Source organism: Phycomyces blakesleeanus (genome assembly GCF_001638985.1).
Source record: "Phycomyces blakesleeanus NRRL 1555(-) unplaced genomic scaffold PHYBLscaffold_30, whole genome shotgun sequence".
Lineage (NCBI taxonomy): Eukaryota > Fungi > Mucoromycota > Mucoromycetes > Mucorales > Phycomycetaceae > Phycomyces > Phycomyces blakesleeanus.
Genome location: NW_017265187.1, coordinates 390,728 through 409,914, shown reverse-complemented (window position 1 = coordinate 409,914; position 19,187 = coordinate 390,728). Strand labels below are relative to the sequence as shown.

The 19,187-nt window shown below is 37.2% G+C and overlaps 5 protein-coding genes across 5 annotated transcripts; 2 read left to right on the top strand and 3 right to left on the bottom strand.

Annotated features, from left to right (window-relative positions):
• Positions 1–2,392: 2,392 nt before the first annotated feature.
• Positions 2,393–3,344, bottom strand: PHYBLDRAFT_136999 (hypothetical protein). Its single transcript, XM_018429824.1, has 3 exons — positions 3,333–3,344; positions 3,196–3,280; positions 2,393–3,040 (listed from the first exon to the last, which is right to left on the bottom strand). The coding sequence occupies exons 1-3, from the start codon at positions 3,337–3,339 to the stop codon at positions 2,518–2,520; spliced, it is 615 nt and encodes a 204-aa protein (XP_018285407.1). The 5' UTR covers positions 3,340–3,344; the 3' UTR covers positions 2,393–2,517.
• Positions 3,345–4,425: 1,081 nt separating this feature from the next.
• Positions 4,426–6,003, bottom strand: PHYBLDRAFT_97692 (hypothetical protein; the record flags this gene model as incomplete). The annotated part of the gene is made up of 2 exons (XM_018444029.1): positions 4,426–5,322; positions 5,434–6,003. Coding segments are annotated over 2 exons (1,467 nt in total), but the record flags the coding sequence as incomplete, so codon positions are not given.
• Positions 6,004–6,097: 94 nt separating this feature from the next.
• Positions 6,098–7,098, bottom strand: PHYBLDRAFT_118483 (hypothetical protein; the record flags this gene model as incomplete). Its single annotated transcript, XM_018428635.1, has 5 exons — positions 6,098–6,440; positions 6,484–6,638; positions 6,706–6,764; positions 6,812–6,836; positions 6,883–7,098. 5 exons carry the CDS (start codon positions 7,096–7,098, stop codon positions 6,098–6,100), a joined length of 798 nt encoding a protein of 265 aa, XP_018285405.1.
• A 3,552-nt stretch (positions 7,099–10,650) lies between these two features.
• On the top strand, positions 10,651–13,080 carry PHYBLDRAFT_151616 (hypothetical protein; the record flags this gene model as incomplete). Its single annotated transcript, XM_018432710.1, has 4 exons — positions 10,651–11,925; positions 12,006–12,195; positions 12,275–12,982; positions 13,070–13,080. 4 exons carry the CDS (start codon positions 10,651–10,653, stop codon positions 13,078–13,080), a joined length of 2,184 nt encoding a protein of 727 aa, XP_018285404.1.
• Positions 13,081–14,578: 1,498 nt separating this feature from the next.
• On the top strand, positions 14,579–18,808 carry PHYBLDRAFT_77445 (hypothetical protein; the record flags this gene model as incomplete). The annotated part of the gene is made up of 11 exons (XM_018443256.1): positions 14,579–14,676; positions 14,733–14,875; positions 14,952–15,037; positions 15,125–15,235; positions 15,288–16,211; positions 16,298–16,599; positions 16,686–17,407; positions 17,518–17,634; positions 17,716–18,030; positions 18,110–18,215; positions 18,318–18,808. 11 exons carry the CDS (start codon positions 14,579–14,581, stop codon positions 18,484–18,486), a joined length of 3,093 nt encoding a protein of 1,030 aa, XP_018285403.1. The 3' UTR covers positions 18,487–18,808.
• Between the last annotated feature and the right edge of the window lie 379 nt (positions 18,809–19,187).

Here is a 19,187-nt window from a genome sequence, read left to right as displayed (position 1 = left end):
CAAAATCTATAAGGGTTATGTCTCATACTGTTATTTATTATGAAATGCTTGTACGAATCAATGATTTGATAACTTACTGGTAAATTTCTTTCTTCTTTTTTTCTATAGACTTATTGCAAACTCGGACTACATCAAAACATGTTTGTTTCATTTTCTCTGCCTCAAACTTGCTATTATCGGCCTGGGTTTCTATAACTCGTATTTTCTCCTCCTCTTCTTTTAATAATGCCCACTCTTCCCCAATTTCTTCTGTGTGACGTTTCAATTGGTGATGAAGCTCTGTATCTTCTTGATCTAAATTAGTCTATCACAGTAATGAGAAAATAAAGTTGAATATGAGTAATATGTATATATATATATGTAATCTTTCTTACGCATCGTGTTTCCATTTGCTCTTTCCGCGTCTCAATAGAAAGATACTCATTGGAGTGAGCATCTTTTTCAGGCGTGTACTCTGAAAGCACTTGCTCAATTACAGAATCAAGCTCACTTATTCTGGCTATATACGTATTACGTTCTTTTTCTAGTTTTTTGACAGCTTCCATAAGCTCATTTATCTGGACCTATATATATCTGTATATTAATATAAGTTGTATCTTAAAAAAAACACACCAGTGTACCTACCTGTATCCTGCTTTCCTTTTCTTCTAGTTCTTCTTTTTCATCCTGCTCTTCATGAACAAGCTCGTACATTTTCTCATTAAACTCAGTATTTGATTGCTCCCACATATCCAAGTCAAAGGCAATTTCGCTGCCCATAATTTTATAATAATTATCGACAATGCTTAAAACAAAATATGTATCAAACAAAATAAACCTACCTCTTTTCTTGTCCAATATCTGTTCTTTGCTCATTGATTTGCTGTAGCTTTGTCTCATGGTGGGACTTGTAATTGAAGTCTGCCTTCTCAAGCTTTTGCGCTCTCTCTTCCTAAATGTAAAAAATAATTATTCTAGCTTTCTTATTTTTATGATTACATAATAAATGGATAAATTACTCTCGATTTTTTTGTTACATCTGCTAAGTTTTCTGCGACTTTAGATTCTCTCGAAAGTATAGCAGCTAGTGATTCCCACGACTGTTGGATCTGATCGTCCAGGCCACGTAATGTATTCGTAAAAAGCTCGGTCGTTTGCTTAACTTGATCTTCTTGTTTCAGCTGCAATTCTCCAGCTGCAAGATAATCCTCTGCCTCAAGGGCTTCCTCCTTTTCTGCTTTTAAATTATGGTTCGATATCTGTTTATCAGGTAAATGAGGGGTATATATTGATTATGCGGTCTTATTTCAATAAGAAAATATTATTATATGTGTACCTGTTTTATCTGGTTATTTACTAGATCATATCGTTCATAAAGACGCTGAATCAAAGCCATTTCTTGCTTCTTTTCTGCTTGGATTTGTTTCCATGCAGCTTGCTCGGACAACTTTCTGGAGTCGCTATTTATGCTGTTTAATGACGGAAGAGATTGTTTGTATCCGTTTGGAAATACAACATTGGAAGGACTTGGGTGTACAACGAAGGCTGTGTAGTGCACTTTAGTGTCGGTGTGTCAGTCGTATATTCTATCTATTAATATATAATCTTTTACCAGGACTGATAGTATTATTCTGTTTTTTTGGCTTAGTAGTTTCGACAGCTCTGGGTGAAATTGACTTGGGATTGGCTTTATTTCATTATATACTTGGCATATTAGCATGATTGGAAGAAATCGATAAAAGAACACCTTACATGCGCCACCAATAAAAGAGAAGACCGACTTTTTGGGTTCAGGGTTGATATGTTTTGGTACTGACGGGCTTGTTGCTAGTAACAAGACAAGTTACTTTAAGATAATCATCAGTACACAGCACCTTACCTGAAAGAGATATTTCTGATAATGATGCATGAGATGCACCAGAAGAATGATTTAAGTAGTCAGGTAATGATAATACGGATTGTCTTGATTTATGCGTATCTTGCGGAGTACTAGGCTGGTCATGAGAATAATTCAGATTTTCATCATAAATATCATCCAAAATTGAAGTAGACATGAAACTTGAGCTAGGTTTACTATTCTTTCTAGAGGGTTGCTTTGCATTGATGAAACTAAAGGCGGACATGACAAATGAAGAGGGTTGATTCATGTTGGTCAGACTGATGAGTTACAACAAGCTTCCGTGACTTGCTTTAGCGCATTTGATATTCTATTATCCAACGAAAGCACTAAAAAAATTGGTACTTTTGTTTCAAGTAGGTCTATATTTTTGGCAGATTCCAAACCATACATAGTCTGTCAACAACACACATATTTACACTTTAGTATATCCAAATTAAACTGAGCCTTCATTGATAATGTGCTATTTTTCAAGTTTATTATGTTCGATATTATCTTTATCGATGAGCTTAGTTTCGTGTATGATAAATGTTTTATTTAGGAGCAGATCATTATGAAAAATATAGTAACAAGGATGCTGTAATATGCAGTTGCAGACATGGGTAATTTTATTATGTAGAAGTAACTCATAGGGTTTGCCTTTAACGGTAACGGGTGAGAGAGAGAGTGTTGCGTCTCTTCCAGTTAGCAGTGCGACCGGAGCCCTTGGTCTTGGTGAAGCGATGACCCTTACCCTTACCACGACTCTTCTTTCCGATAGCGGTGAGACCACGGGCCTCACGACGCTTGTGTACGGCGTTGACAATCCAGTTGATACGGGGATCACGACGGATAGCCTTGTGGGAGGGGTCGACAAGGATGACCTCAAAATACTTATAGGTGGCATCCTGGTTGATCCAGTAAGAGTTCAAGACACGGAGATTGGCGCACTTGCGACCAACACGCTCTTCAGCAGTGGAACGAAGGGAACGCTGATACTTAAGCTGGTTAACACCCTCATTGACGGGCTTGCCGAAGGTTGCACCCTTGTGGACGGGTCTCTTACGACCACCACGGCGGACACGGATGCGGTAGATAACAAAGCCTTGCTTGGCCTTGTAACCAAGACGGCGGGCCTTATCGGGACGGGAAGGACGGGATGCTCTGTGGATAACGTTCATCTGTCTATATGTCGAGGGAAATGGCGAGGTTTCCCATTTCGTATGAGTGCTTGTTCAAGTACAATAGTTCATCGGATGAATTTAAACCAATTCCTTTGCTGATTAAAGCAATGGAATGTGGTATTCAAGCCTAAATAGAATCAATAAGATTCAATGTACCTGAATTCCCAGCATCTCACACGAAGCAAGAAACGGAATACATCAGACTGTTTCTTTTTGTAAAGCTCTTCGATGTATTTGTAGGCTACATCCAAATAGTTAGATATGTGTTCTGTAGACGGTTTGATGATACGTACCACCCATGGCTGAAAGACAAACGGATGGATGGAAAGGATGGATAAATTGGGATGCTCGTCAAGCAGCCAACAAACAGTTGTTTATTCCCAGTCCCGGTGTCGGACTTGTTCAATAAATCGAATCAACCCTGAGTTTTGTGGGCGCCCAAACTGTCTATTCGCATTAACGCATTAGTACACAAGCAGGGATTAATATTCTATGAATAAACATTATGGACTGGTGTGAAACTTTTCAAGTATTTGCGTATCTAGATTCTGTTATATATATATATATATACTTGATTTAAATGAAAACGAAGTATGTTATAGTGTACATTGTCCCGGATTTCTTCTACAGGAAATTTAGTACAATTGTTCCGATTTTTTTTTAATGATAATGATAACAAACATACTAAATAAACCTAAAGTACAATAGAAATTTAGATGTTTTGCTAAACAAAGCTGTCAAAAGATTATATTTTCCAGAAATATTTTTTACAACTACGAATATATCATTAGATTAGAGATTAGTATCGTATGCAATGCATAGCACTGTACTGTAATATTCAATAACATGATCTCAATTATTACATAGTCTCCGCAACTTCTGAAAAGCACAGATCTTTACAGTAGTATTACTGATGTACCACAAACAACATTCTATGAAACAACTAGGGATTGTTTGTTTGCTACTCTTTTTGGGTAAGTTAAGCCTAATTGAAGTGTGGGGATATGAATTGAGGGTATACTAGAAAAAATGGCGTTCCTTTTTTTTTGTTAGCCGACAATTGAGATTATGATACTGAATTAGAAAGTCTGCAATGTGTTTAATAGATTTTATAAATGAATATGCTGGGTTATCAATATGCATGTGTTTATTGTGGTGTATTGTGAGGTGTGCTTTTGTTGTATAAAACCAAGCCTACTCAAACCTGGTGTTTTACGCTGATTGAAAATTACTAAAGCATAAACTTCAAAACTATACTTCTTCAAAGTCCTCTCTATCCACAAACTCGTCATTATCAGCTTCAAACTCGTCCTGTTGAATGGTGCGACGGTCATAGTTTTCTAGGTTGATAGAAAATGGTGGGGCAGTCCCAAATACAGGAAAGCCAAACATGCCTTCATTAGCATTTAAATAATTCCTAAAGTTTTGGACACCCTTGCCACTAAAGACGCAAAAAGCTTGGCGCTGTTGCTCGCTAAAATCGCTGGGTGCTTTACGACAAAAATGTTGGAAATCTGCGCGAAGGAAATCTCGGACTTGAGTAAGGCTGAGGTGAGTAAGCAACTGGCATGCATTAAGTAGACAATGAATGGATGAGATGGTAAGTCGAGAACAATAGCTGAGATGAACACGCTCGAGAGAATTGGCTATACGAGCATGGCTCGCAAGAGCTTTGACCGATTCGTCAGTGATTTTGGAACACTTGACAAGACCGATACGTTTAAGTCTTTGAAGATTAGCGAGTTCAAAAACAGCTGCATCAGTAAGCTGAGTACAGCAAGCAAGGTCAAGGTAGCGAATACGGGTGCAACTACGGGCTAGTTGGATAATTGAACGGTTTGTAAGGTTTAAACAATGTCCAAGGTGAAGAACATGAAGATATCGGCCAAGGTTACAAATGGCAAAGACAGCCTTGTCAGTAATGTTGTGGCATTTGTTGAGAACAAAATTTCTGATCTTTGGGGCTGCCTCAACAATTCGTATTACACTATCATCTGTAATCTTCGATACGCCAGTAAGGTCAATGATTCTTAGTTGGTCATAATAAGGGCACTCTCTGAATACGCTGGGAGCTAGATCGGAATCAAGAAATCCGGAATCCCCAAGATTAACACACTGGTTAAGTCGAAACTCTCGTAACTCTCGGCAATGTTTAAAGATGGCTTGAAGCGAGTCTTCAGTGATAGCACAATTGATCAAGTCAATTTCTAACAAAGAGCGACAGTTCTTTGCTAACAGAGTAATAGACGCATCGGTAAGTAAAGAGCAGTTGTTTAAGATGACCTAAGTAAAAGCCATGGGTGTTAATATACATGCAGTGGTCAATGATACCCATTAATATATGTATAAACATGTGCATTTAAACATCAACGCATAAAATGTGTTTTCTTTTACCCGTCGTAATCCTCTACAACCCTCGGCTAGTTTGATAATACTCTCATCAGTCACGCCATGAAACTGTTCTTGTCCGTCTTTAAACATGCTCAAATTGAGACCCTGTAACCTTGGACAACATTCTGCTATTTTTAATATGGTGGTGTCTGTGATGTTTGTAATTTCACTTAGATCCATTGATACTAAGTAGGCACTTGAAGACTTGCTAAGGAAGCCACAAAGTCCAGCGTCTGTGAGTTTGTGGCATCCTGTGAGGGTGATTCGTTCGAGGCGATCGCATACAGAGAGACAGGAAAGGTGGTTATCCTTTACACAGTCAGCAAGGGCAGAAAGATTGATACGTCTAATGAAGGAGTGATAGGGATAGTATGTGGGAGTGGATTGACTGAGAGTGCTACAGAGATTTGCCCATACTGTAGGGCGAATCATGTTTGGTTTAAACCATATAATCTCATAACAGCAATAACTCCAGGATCGAATTGCTAGGGCACAATTCATAATGTCTTTGTGATGAGTGAGGTTTTTGAGAATTTGTATGACTATCTCTGTAGGGATGTTGTCTAGACTAGGTCTTGTTTGATGGGATGGGTCGATAGTGGATTGGAGTGTCATGGTAATTGGTGTTTATGATGAAGAATACTAACAAAGAAAACGAATTTCCAGTTTAGGTGTGTGTTGGACTGCGTAAAATGGATCGTACGGCGTCCAAATCAAGCACTCCTTCTTCTATTGATAGGGCATCCTCCCACGTCCACTGGCCTTGTCTTGTTCTTTTAAGGCCAGTCATATGTGCATAGCAGCCCAATGCAATCCCCAGGTCGTTTACCAAACTCCGCATATACGTTCCTCCTCCACACCCAACTCTTAACATGCACTTTCCATCATCAAACCCCGTCAGCTCAATCGATCTAATCTCAACTTCACGAGCCTTAATAGGTCGTGGGAGACTTACTCCCTTGCGAGCGTAATCATACAGTCGTCGGCCATCCATATTAAGAGCAGAGTAACTGAAGTAATTAGTAAACAGTGACTGTGTCTTGAGATGCTTACATGGGTGGCACTTGCCAGACATTGCCCTTGAACGCTTCCAAGGCATCTTCAACTTTGTGCGCCGATAGATTATCAATAGATCCAAACTTGGTCACTTTTCCCTCCGAGTCATACGTGTCAGTAGCCTGACCAAAAGCCACCTCTACTTCATATTCCTTATTTAAGAAAAAAATAACAATAATTAATTGAAGGATCTTAAATTAGAATGGTTGTAATGCTTACCTTGTTACCCTTAAGAAAGGTGTGAAGATGTTTACATCCAGAACCTACACCTAATACTGCTTATATATATATAAGCAAAAAACATTAGCTTTATTAAATTACTTACCCAGCACACCTTCTGCAATTGGATCCTGGATTTTTATTTTAGTTTGGCTTGTAAAGTACATAACTTCTTACCAATGTGCCTCCATGACCAACTTTGAGCCGATCCTTTCGTCTGACTATTGGTATTTCTGTTTGGTCAAGAGATGACAGACACAGACTACTCTCTTTGACAAGAGCCCGTGTCAAGATATGCTGAACTTTACTGACTGCAGTGCGAGAACTCAGGCCCACAGGTTTGTACACTGCAAACACGCCGTTGAGTGCATTTCTTAATACCTCGCTCTTCATCCAAACAATAGTCGAAAATCTGAATCCCGAGGCAAAATCCAAAATGTTTAGCTGTTAACAGTCCATCCAGCTGGGTTTCTTTTATCAGTCACTACAGACTTCTTTACCAATTTTTGGAAATTTTGAAATTTCTTTTGTTGATAATGGGATTTTGTAAAGGGCCATAGTTTAACATTGAATTGTCAAGTATAAAATTTAATATCTTTCAGGTTGAATTAGCTAACATAAAACGAATGCTTTATTTTATTTTATTGGTATATCAGAAAAAAAATAGGATATTTAAGGCAGTAATTTAAAAGGGTTTGTCTTTATCACTTTATACGTATATGTTTTCGTTAATCCTTGTATTCTGTCTGGCTGAGGGAGGATGATTGTTTACAAAAGCCTTTTTTTTTAACTTGGGCCAGGCCTCCTCAATTATATTACAAAGAAGCATGGATAATATGTTGGTAAAAAAAATTGATATCCTTGTTTTTCAAACCAACCTCAAACAAAGTTATAATGATAAATGTATGTATTATCAAGTACAAAATAATTGTAATTAATACCGGTTGTATCAATTGGGGATATCAATTAGCCTACACATTCTAAAAATTCATTGTTGTGTCCTTTTTCTTTTCCCATTTAGTGTATGAACAGTTTATTGTCGCTTTAATTTTGCTGCTGTAGTAATAATTTATTTTCGTGAAAGGGCAATAAAGTCATCTTTGGAAATATCACCTAGGCTACTGACAAATAGCAATACCCACAAGGAAAGATAAGATTTTATTAACTAATTGTAAAGGTGTGTGCTTTTTGTATAACAATTTCTGTGTTGGCTGTAACTATGCCAGGAACTAAATATTGTCGAAAGACATTTCCCCAATATGAATTCCAAATGGTGTGATTTGTGATGGACACAATCACAATCAGAAGGGAATAGATAGGAGAGGGTAGGTGTCAATTGAGGAAGATATATCATAATGCTGCAGACCCTGTAGTATTTGTTTTTCTTCAGCACAAATCACAAAGCTAAATAGTCAATCTAATCGGAAAAAAAAAGCTCGCCTGACCTAGCTTATAGGTAATTACAGTGTTTTTGCTTGAAATTGAAACGAATTATATTTAATATGTAGATACATTACGGGAGAAGTTCAGGCGAGTCTATACTTTTTTTTAGACAAAATAAAATTGCAAATTGAAATAAACAAGATGTTTTATGAGACAATTTTGTTTTTTGTACGATTGTTAGCCAAGATGGAATAATTGTATCAAGATCAATAAACACTAAGCTTACCATGTTTAACAGCTATATTATCATTATTGACTTTGTAAGTACTGACATTAAAGACTAAAAGAGGGTCTTCTGCAGAGCTATAGATTTTAAAGCGCTCAAACTTTTATTTTTATTTTTTGAAATTAGAAACGGTGGGAGGAAGCTATTTAGACTTGTTGCTGATTTGAAATACACTATTATTTTCTGAGAATATGATCTTTCCTCGACGTCTCTATTAAAAGAAAAACTCAAAAAATGCCTTGCCTGTCTCAATTTGCAAGAAGGATAATAGAGCCATCTAAAAAGAAAGGTTTATATATTATGTTTAGTGGAAAGGATTGGGCCAAATATAAAATAATTTAGAATCCTTCAAGTGGGATTTACTAAATAAAATTAATGTTAGAATCTGACAGGCTGTTGACTTGGAGAAAGTTACAAGCCAAGAGTTTTATATCCTCCAATTATTTACGGCATCTACCCGCAGCACATATTATTTAGTGTCTTTAAAGTACCAGGAAGAGAAAAAGGGAGATTGGCAGTAATTTTGTTTCATATAGAAAAAGTTAATTGGCAAAAAAACGGACTCTAGGTTGATCTTTAGAGTCACTCAGATAGAAAAGAAAAGGATGTTCAAAAATAGTATAGATCGACCTTCAAGAATTCATAAGCAGTGCCATTGATTACCTTTTGGGGATGAAATCAAGGGAAAAGACACCATCCCAGTAAGAAGAATGCTATCTAGCACAACGTCAATTCTACACGGCGAAATCAGACCCAAAAGTGCTTCATTCAAGTCGGCAATAATAGAAATTGACGAATATTGCACAAAAGTAAAGTATATTAAATCCAAGTCTACTTGCAGCAATTATATCATGAACCTGCCCCAGTAAAACTGTTCAGATGTAAAGTTACTACAGTATACTCAAATGCAACAACTGTAATATACTACAAGAGTTTATCTCCGTGCAACAATTTGTTTTAAACTCCAAATTCACCCGGCCGGCGTTAGTATCTACATCAATACTATGGGAATCCAAGCAGCCATTAAAAAGAGGTCATAACAAGGATTGATACAAGCTGTATGTATATTCTTAAATATTTGTTTGAGTATCTGAGCACTCCCTTTCTTTATAATAAGCTAACTTATAAATCCCTAGACACGCCCAAGCTCTTATTATGGCCTACATTATTTATAACTTTTGGCTGGTACACTGAACCTGGGTTATGGATCAATACATTTTTCTTTCTGGCGTAAAAACAATCAAGAGAGCAGCAATAATACTACACTTCGGAATAAGCTGTCTAGTCCTTTATTTCTGTTTCTTTTTTCTCGTTTCCTTCTTACTATAATATAGACTTTCTTTTAGGCGTAAAATATCCATAGTTTATCTGATTTGAGTCGAAAGCTATCAATAAAAACGAAAAAAGAATCTTAAATGTCATATTTTTTTTGGGGTGGCCCAGCTTATTTTCTTCAACTGTATTGAGCCTACTTGTCTAGCTTTCTCTGTATTTTTACAGATGCTATCCAGCCTTTGATTTAGTACTCCATTTGATTTTTTCGGCTGTTTTCTGTATATCTCTTTAATAGAAAAAGGAAACGTAAAAGGAATAAATATCCTAGTTGCTATATTAATACTTAGTCACGCTTTACTGGATGAACCTGATCTTGCTACCGTCTGGACAGTAGGATAGTTTCTGTTTAAAAATGATAGCTTTTATAGTCCCATCTGTTTTCTTTTCTTAGTTAACAATTGAATTAAATTATAGTGCTTAAAACTGTTTTTATAAAAGTAGAAAAGTATAGTTCAATTATCAGTAACAGTCCTCAAGATGCCTTTTCATTTACAATCACATCACTGAGTAAATAAAGGAAATTTTCTCCTCTATCACCACACACATATACTTACAGACACAAACTTTCTCTCGCTTACAGACATCTTGTAAAATCAGATAATAATAATGAAAAAGACACGATTTGTTTGTAAAGGGTTGGAATATTAATCAACCTCCCAATTAAATAAACAAATTTTTTATGGAATATGATCGTTAAAAGTGGTAGCCCTTGTAATCTCCATTATAGTTATCTCTTTCTACTTTCGATTAATACTACACCTCAAAGCGTAAAGTGAGTTAGAAGCAGCCGTCATAATTACACCAAGAGATAAATCTAACAACTTCATTCAGAGTTATTTTCAATCCACTCCGCTTTTTAAATCTATTCAAAAGGTTCCCTCTTTACGGCTTTTTTTGTTTGTCGGTCTTCCCTCAGTTAACTTTTGCGTGACAATCTGGCAATGCAAAAAAGCAACTCTCTTCAGCTCTCAACCGAGAACATCACAGACTCCTCTGATCTATTGAGAGAACTGACTAGTTATGAAAATATCAGCCACGACCCAATGAGCCACCTTGACCACCAAACACACCCTACTACGGGATCAAATCCCTCAGCCACAATCAGCCTCCGCACATTTAACAACCGAAGGCACGCAACTCTCCGTCCATGTTTCCGTCTTTCATGTAGTAGAAATCCTACTTGCTACAAATTGTCTGACATTCGACATTTGCAAAGGCATAATCGAATCATCCCAAACCGCCCATGTCTCTTCTTTCGTAAACGAATACTTACTTCTTATCGCTTCATTGGTGTCCGAGGAACATTTATCAGACGACGATGGATTAACCGACGTAGACGCCATGCTCATCTTTATCCGAATTCTAATCATATTGTACCTACAAATGATCCACAGCCTTCATTAATCCATACAGATCCCCCCAAATCTCCTAAATCTCCTATTCCTAGACTTTTTACTGAGCGCGAAGTACGTAGATGCGACACACAAGACGAGACCGAAAGTGAGCAACTACTTAAAGAATCAAGCGATATTCCGTGTACTCGAAAAGTTGCATCAGTTTCCGAGGGTATTCAACCCAAGACCAATCAATTATTATCGGAAGAGAACCTACTTCAGAGTGCATGGGTGCCACCGATAAATTCTGACACCCTAGAAGAGTTGACAATCACTGATATATTCGCCAATCTCCAATTAAGGCATGATATGGTGTTCGACCCCACCCTGTCTTTTCGCCCCAATCTTGATGGCTCTCCAGGACGAGAAAAAAGACGCAAGTCGGACCGTTACTGGGCGCGAGTTGACCGAGCATTACAATCAGTACTTAATCCAGCATCTGAGAGCTTGAAAAATGGATTAGTACCACTTGACCAATTCGAATTCCTGGCTGTGATTTTAGACGAGCTTGTTCAAGTCATTATTCCCCTTTCCAAGCCTTTTGCTTGCTCTTCTGCTAGTCCTATCTTTCCGTGGAACTGGCCTAAACACATCAGGGAGGAGGATATAGTTGAGACATTGGATTCAATGTTAATTATCCAACAAATTCGTCACAATAAGGGCGATTTTGGGAACCAGCTCGAGTTTCTCAATAATATTTTCGAGCCTCTTTGTCCTTCGAGTCAAGTTTATAGAATACAATTTATGAACCAGTTCTTTTTTGAAGGTCATGTTGCAAAGGCTTTTCGTCAGTGTTTTTCTATTCTAGAGGCGGTGAAACTTGTAAGCTATGGTAGACTTCTTGAGATCTTGATCCTAAATTCTGATTACTGTTTGCTTTCCAATGGATTTATTTTTTTTAGGAATGCGCCAACAAAGCCCTTCGTCAGTACCGAGCATATTTAATTAATACCTGCCCAGAATTTGAATGGCGCTGTTTTATGAAAGATAGTAGTGAAAACGAGCTTGATATAGAATCGATTTATCGATGGTTCAAGATGACTTGGGAGAGACAGGGTCTAGACGCCGAATTTCTGGATGTATACTATGAAGGTAAGTTATCCTAACCACACCTACGTTTTTTTTCTTATTCACCGACAGAGCTATCTAGGTTTAATTCACCTGGTAACAGATGATACCGAGACATCCATGGCTCTAGGGTTTCCACCTGCTCCATTTCCGGTGACACTTCGGTTTGACAAAAAACGGCTGACACATCTGTTTCGCTATGAATTCCAGAATATCATTGTAACTTCGATCTTGTTGATACCCTACCGTTATCTTGCAGGAAGTTATGAGAATATGAAAGATATTGTCAAACTTAAACGTCTGTTCAATTATCTTCTTCAGGGTGCTTTTATCCTAACGTCCCCTGACGCAGAAAATGCATATGAGCAGGCTGCACAAGGTATCAAAGACGGGACGATTGTATCATGTCACAGCTTAGCTCTTCATGCCTGTAATACAGCAATACAAACCCATCTGGATAATGGATTAGATGACGCGACCAAGAGTACGCCTAATCTCGATCTATCACAGCTTCCATCCCTGACATCGTTTTGGGGAGAATGGTTGAGCCACAATTTACGGCCAGGGTCACCGATATATATGTTAATGTACAGACGGATTTGTAAATATCTCAAGAATTACGCTCGTTATGGTCGTCCGGAAAAAGAAGAGATAGAGAACGGGATGATTCTCACGGGGATGACAGGGCTTGAAGACGAGATCAAAGTTTTGGGTCAAAAATTGAAGATTGTTGCCGAGTTAAATTTAGACACCTTTATTTCGCTCTATTCGTTTCTTGCAAAATTTGTTAAACAAGATATTCTTAGCGAAAGTAAGAATCCGATAGTACATTAATTTGATGTTTGTTTGTCGATATGAAAAATCGTACACTTTTGACTTTAAAAATTTATGTTTATAGCAAGGTGTTAATTAAATAAGTTTAAGTATTATTTGAATAAATTCAAGAGTATCTGTATAGGTATGTGTATATATTAAGCAATCAAATAAAGCTGGTCAAATATTTGATCTTTTCCATTAGATCAAAATACATATATATTTAAATTGTACTTTAAATATTCTGGGATCCATAATATTGATACAATTCTTTTTAAGATTTAAGATTGAATCAAATAAAGATATAATTTCCATCGACATTACTGTTTGCACTACATGAATTGAATTGGGTACAAAGTTAATAAAGACTATATTATCAGTAATGTATATTATATATATATATATATATTTGATCCAATATTGATATTAATATTAATATTAATATTAATATTAATTAATTTAAAGAATCTTATTAAAATTATAAGCAATACATCTAATATTTATTGGCTACTTTCTTACCATTTTTCTCTTTCACTGCAAAAGATGATATATATACAATATTATATAATATTGTCTCCGCTTGATTTAATTAGCGGGATAATAAATTGACTATGAACGAAAAAACAAAATAGCAATGGATCAACCTGTGCAACTGGAAGGGTTTAAAGTGCAAGCCTGTAAAGTTTGGATTCTCGAGCTAATTTATAATGCAAAGTGTCCAGAATATTCATTAATATGATTTGTTCCTAAAGACATGTTCTTAAATATTGGTTTAACACACCATACTTTATAAGATCAGTGCGATCAAAAATGTTTGAGGCACAAGATAGCCAGATAACCAGGTGATTGAATTAATTGAACATAGTTTAAATACTACTACTACTACTATTATTATTATTATTATTATTATTATTATTATTATTATTAGTAGTAGTAGTAGTATTTTACCTCAACTATTTAATATCATTGAGCCCAGAAAATCACCTCTTTAAATATACAAAGAAGCCACAAAAGCAAACAGATTTTACAAGTATATATATATATATGTGTGTGTGTGTGTGTGATAATGATTAAATAAACCAAGTTATTTGTACATCTAAATGCATGTATATTTAATATATTATTCATTAAAATATTTATTTTTATCTTAATTATTAGCTGGTAGCATATATATATATGTATGTAAAGAGAGAGAGTGTGTGTGTGAGTGAGTGAGTGAATATCAATGCAATTAGTTTTCTAATAAGAATCCTTTTGAACCCTCTTCTTTTTTCTTTTTTTTTTTCATCAGACGCACACCTTCCTTTTTAGGTTGAGTAGCAATGACCCTCTGTTGTACAAACCATCGCATTTTGTCTTTGAGTTGGACAATCCAAATTTAGTTTAAACACAAGCTCTATTTGGTTCACGCCGTGCCACATTTTCACTCTTTACTCTTTCGCATTTACGCTCCATTCCTTCCCTTCTCTTTTCCCTTTCACAGAAAATACGAGGCAAACGAATGACCAAGCTCGTTCGTTCATCCCAGTCCACTCTTTATCTAATACAATAACCCTTGTTCTTTAAAAACCTCACTCTTTAATATCAAACAACTATGGAAGAATCAATTGGTCCTACCTGCACAGGATGCTCAAACATGATCGAAGAAGGCTCGGTCATTGCATTTGGAGACTCTCTGTTCCATTTGGACTGGTAATTGATGAAATCCTCTTCTTCTCTTTTCTAAGAAACTATCTTGCTTTATCTAGTTTCATATGTGCAAAATGCCAAACCTCGGTCGACTACAACTCCAATCTCCTCCTCCTCACAGACGGCCGTCCTGTGTGCGAAAACTGTGCCTATAACTGTTCAGCCTGTAAAGAAACTATTCGCGATGAAGCCGTAATGACTGGTAAAAAAAAAAGACTCTGAATAGCCAATCCATGTGAATATCCCGCCTTTTAACCACGTGGTATTTACTCCTACAGGCGAAGAAGCATACCACGCAGATTGTTTCAAGTGCATCAACTGTCGTAAAAAGATCGACGATTTGGTATACACTCAAACAAGCAAGGTGTGTACATAATGTGCATTATACCGTTCTTTATCTACGTTCGGCTATACCCATTAACTAAAGAAAATTTTGTCGGAAACATGATAGGGTATATATTGTACACCTTGTCATGAGAAAAGAAGAGCAGAAAAATTACGGCGTCGAGAAGAAAGGGAGAAACAAAAGAATCAGAGCAGGCAGTTATCTCAGGATACCCAGGTAATTTGAATATATTGAAAGTCCAACTCATTGGATTCTTACCCAATACCAGTCATCTCTTCACGGCTCTCATCCAACACAGCGACAACCACGTTTTGGAGGCCTTTCTCCCTCCAATCTACCCAATCGACATGCGAGCCGTATTTTTGACCCTCAGACAGTAGCCGATAGCATGCAAACCCAGCAACGCATGCGAGTCCCTCTTGAAGCCCGCATGCGGAACGATCAGGACCATCGAGTACGCCAAGATAGTCTTCTAACACCCGAAAGATCTCCCCCAACCCCCGCTCGCTCTCGAAGTAGTTCTGTTGACATAATCACCAAGACACGACTCAATAACCTTCTCGGCCCTAACCACCCTTCCTCACACAATGCAGCACCAACACCCACACCGTCTCGGTCAGATGTGATTTCAGGCAGCAAGACACATCCTCCTCCTTCAAAAAGCCTGCTACCAATCTCAAATACTCGTCAAAGATTTTCATCTATGCCTGCCCCTCTCCAAATAAGCCCAATGGAGAAGAGCAAGAGTGTTCCAGACACCATATATCGTATGAATGCCGAGTCAACTACAGAAGTCCAACTCATGCCTGCCTCACCTCTCGAGTTTTCTTTACCAGAAATATCTTCCCTCAACCTGTCCTTCTTTGACGACGATTCATCAGACCTACTCAACTTGACCAAAACACTCGGCGCTAGTTTCTCTTTTTCAAAGGATAACAACGACTTGGGATTCAAGTCAACACTGGACTCAAGGAGTTCAGTTAACATCAACAAAGCTTCCGAACTCTTGCGTACCTCTTTAAATCTCTCAACCTATGACAAGGTTCCTACTTCTCCTCTGCCAAGAATAAGTTCCGAAGATTTTGATGAAAGTGTATCTACTGACAGAGCTTATGTACTTAAGCTCCAGTCAGATTTGAAATCTTCCAACTCCAAACTAACGGTCATGGAAACCAATTTCAATCGAATCAAGGTACGTGATACCCAGTGAGCGAGTATATATATACGAATATTTAGATGCTTATTGAAAATTGCATATCACATTTTATTGTTTTGTAGGATGCTAGCAAATCTGCGTTGGAAGAATTCACCCGTGCCAAGGAAGAATTCGCAAAAGAAACAACCCTTCGACAGCAATACGAGAATACAGCATCCCAGTTACAACAGCAATTAGTGATCATTCAACAAGCTCAATCGTTAAATCGGGATCAGTTTGTTGGAGTTGTAAAAGAGGATATCGAACGAATTGTGCGTGTTCGCATTGAACTAGATAAGAGCTGTAATGAACTCAAGGAATGTCGCACCACACTCTCAAACGATATTGAGGAGCTACTGCTAAAAGCACAAGCCCCTACGCCTATGTAAGAGTTTTGGATGTAATATCCCCCCGTAAACAATAGATTAACACTTAAGACTATTTCTTTTTTTTTCTGTTTGGTTATTGTAGGGCATCCGAAAAGGCAACTATGTATTTGAATGAACAGCAAAAAGCACTTCTTGCAGAGATTAGATCTTTAAACCATGAAAGAGATGCATTGAAGAACGAGACACGAACATTAAGCAAAGCCCGCGACGACGTTATACACGAAATGGTAATGCTCAATACCAAAAACGCTGAGCTGAGTACGATGAACAACGATTTGTCCAGAAGGATGACAGAAAGAGAGAGAGAGGCAGCAGCCATAATGGCTGGCACTTCGTTTCTTCATTCACCTTCACCAAGTCGGTCTACAGAGTTACATTCTCCTGTTCCTATGCAGCGCAAATATTCAGATACTACTGTTGAACGTAAAGTAGCTGCTCGCGATAGTTTCAATGGAACGCAGGCACCAAAGATGTTCAAGATAAAGAAGAAGAACGGTGGAACAATTTTTGGAAAACGCGGCGGAAAGAACAATAAGACAGATCCTGCAGTAACCATCTATGGTGAAGCACGCAGTGGAGTGAATACCGTCTCTAATCCGAATGGAAATCAGTACGTTTCTAATCGTAATGATGGACGAACAGGAGCAAAGATTCAAACCTCACAACTGCCAACAACCCAGCATCCGCTTCTTCAAAGCTTACAGCAAGATGGACACGCATTTCAGCCGACCTCGTTCCTGAGACCTACTAAATGTGATGCTTGTGGAGAGAAAATGTGGGGGCTTTCTGAGCTTCGTTGCCAATGTAAGTCATTAGGATACTCATCAAGTAGTGTAAAATTTTAGAGAAACTTATTTAATTATGCTTATTAATGCGCTTATTTTAAAACAATAACAAATGATAACAAACAAAAGGCTGTGGGTATATTACTCATGCAAAATGCTTGAGCCATGTTCCTCAACTATGCCATGCCAGTACAACCAGCACTCTCGACCTTTTTGGTGCATCTGAACTAGATCTTCGTCAACCTGGTAAGGCACATATATACAACAGTCGCTAGCTACTCACAAACGATAATAACGTATATGTCATTTCGCTTGCTTTTTTATTAGTAAGTATGTTTGGAAACAGCTTAATTGCGCAGGTAGATCAAGAGGAGCGACCAGTACCCATACTTGTAGAAACATGTATCACTGCCGTTGAGGCCCGAGGCATGGACTATGAAGGGATTTACAGAAAATCGGGAGGAGCAGCTCAAATACGAGCGATTCAACTGGCGTTTGATCAAGGAAAAACTGTAAACCTAGAAGACGATGAGGAATTCAATGATATATGTGCTGTTACAAGTGTACTAAAACACTATTTCCGCGAGCTTCCTGATCCTCTGCTGACATATGAGCTCTATCCAAAGTTCATTGATGCTGTTTGTAAGTATAGATGAATAATGTGTTCTATTTTTTTTCTTTTTTAAAAAAAAGCTATAAATTAATGTGGTATTTCCTTTAGCTATGAATTTTGGTCTTGCAAAAATAGACAAGTTCTTTGAATTACTTTCTCAACTTCCAGCAGCGAACTACGAAACACTCAAGATTCTGTGCCGACATTTGCATCGGTAACCAACTCCTTTTCTTTTTCTTTTTGGTTATTATCATGTTTAAAGACTATGGCTCATATATATGTATATGTATATATAAATATGATTTTGATTTTACAGTGTCCAAGAGCGAAACTCTGAGAACCTGATGACTACAAAGAATCTGGCGATGGTGTTTGGACCGACTCTGATGCAAGACAGAGATGCGTCTAGGGATTTACTTGACATGAATTACAAAAATGCGACAATTGAGTTTATAATCAACCAAGCGTCAGAAGTGTTCTCATAAAACAGTGCCAAAAACACAAACAACAAAAAACAACAACTGTAGGTTATATCCTATACCCCTTTCCTTATCACCTCTCGTTATTTTGCAGCTTTACATCATTATAGTTCTGCATGTGTATTATTATTGCTTCTTCGCTTACACCTACACGCTTTAAGTCTTTCAAAACTCTCTTTTGCTCTCTTTATATCTCTATTTTCCGTAGTCAATCATTATTACTGTTGTAACTCTATAATATTCCCATCATCAGAACAACGACTCCAAATATACACACTATGTATACACTATATTTTGCTCTAATTAATTAAATTATACTACCCACTTTATTCTTGTGTACTTTTTTTTTGTATCTAGTAATTTTCATCTATTAATAGAACTATCCAACAGATTTAATTTTTTTTGTGAGAGTTAATTGTTGATATAGAAAGGTATTTGTGCACAATCTCATATCAGCGAAAACTCATATTTCATAAGCTATTTATTAATTGTTTTTCCGGTTGTACGACTATTTGGATCCAAGATCCTTAATAATGAGTCCAAGGCAAGGTGGGTAATGAATAAATACAAATAAATAAATAAGTATATTCTTATGTACTATAATGTACTATAATGTACTATAATGTACTATAATGTACCCAAATATGATCAACTTCAAGACACCTATATATCATTAACTTCTTCCTTTTTTTACATAAAGACTATGA

Coding starts and splice junctions, on each gene's coding strand:
- PHYBLDRAFT_136999 (XM_018429824.1), bottom strand. Junction 3,041..3,195: donor GTGAGATGCTGGGAATTCAG/GTACATTGAATC, acceptor CTCGACATATAG/ACAGATGAACGTTATCCACA.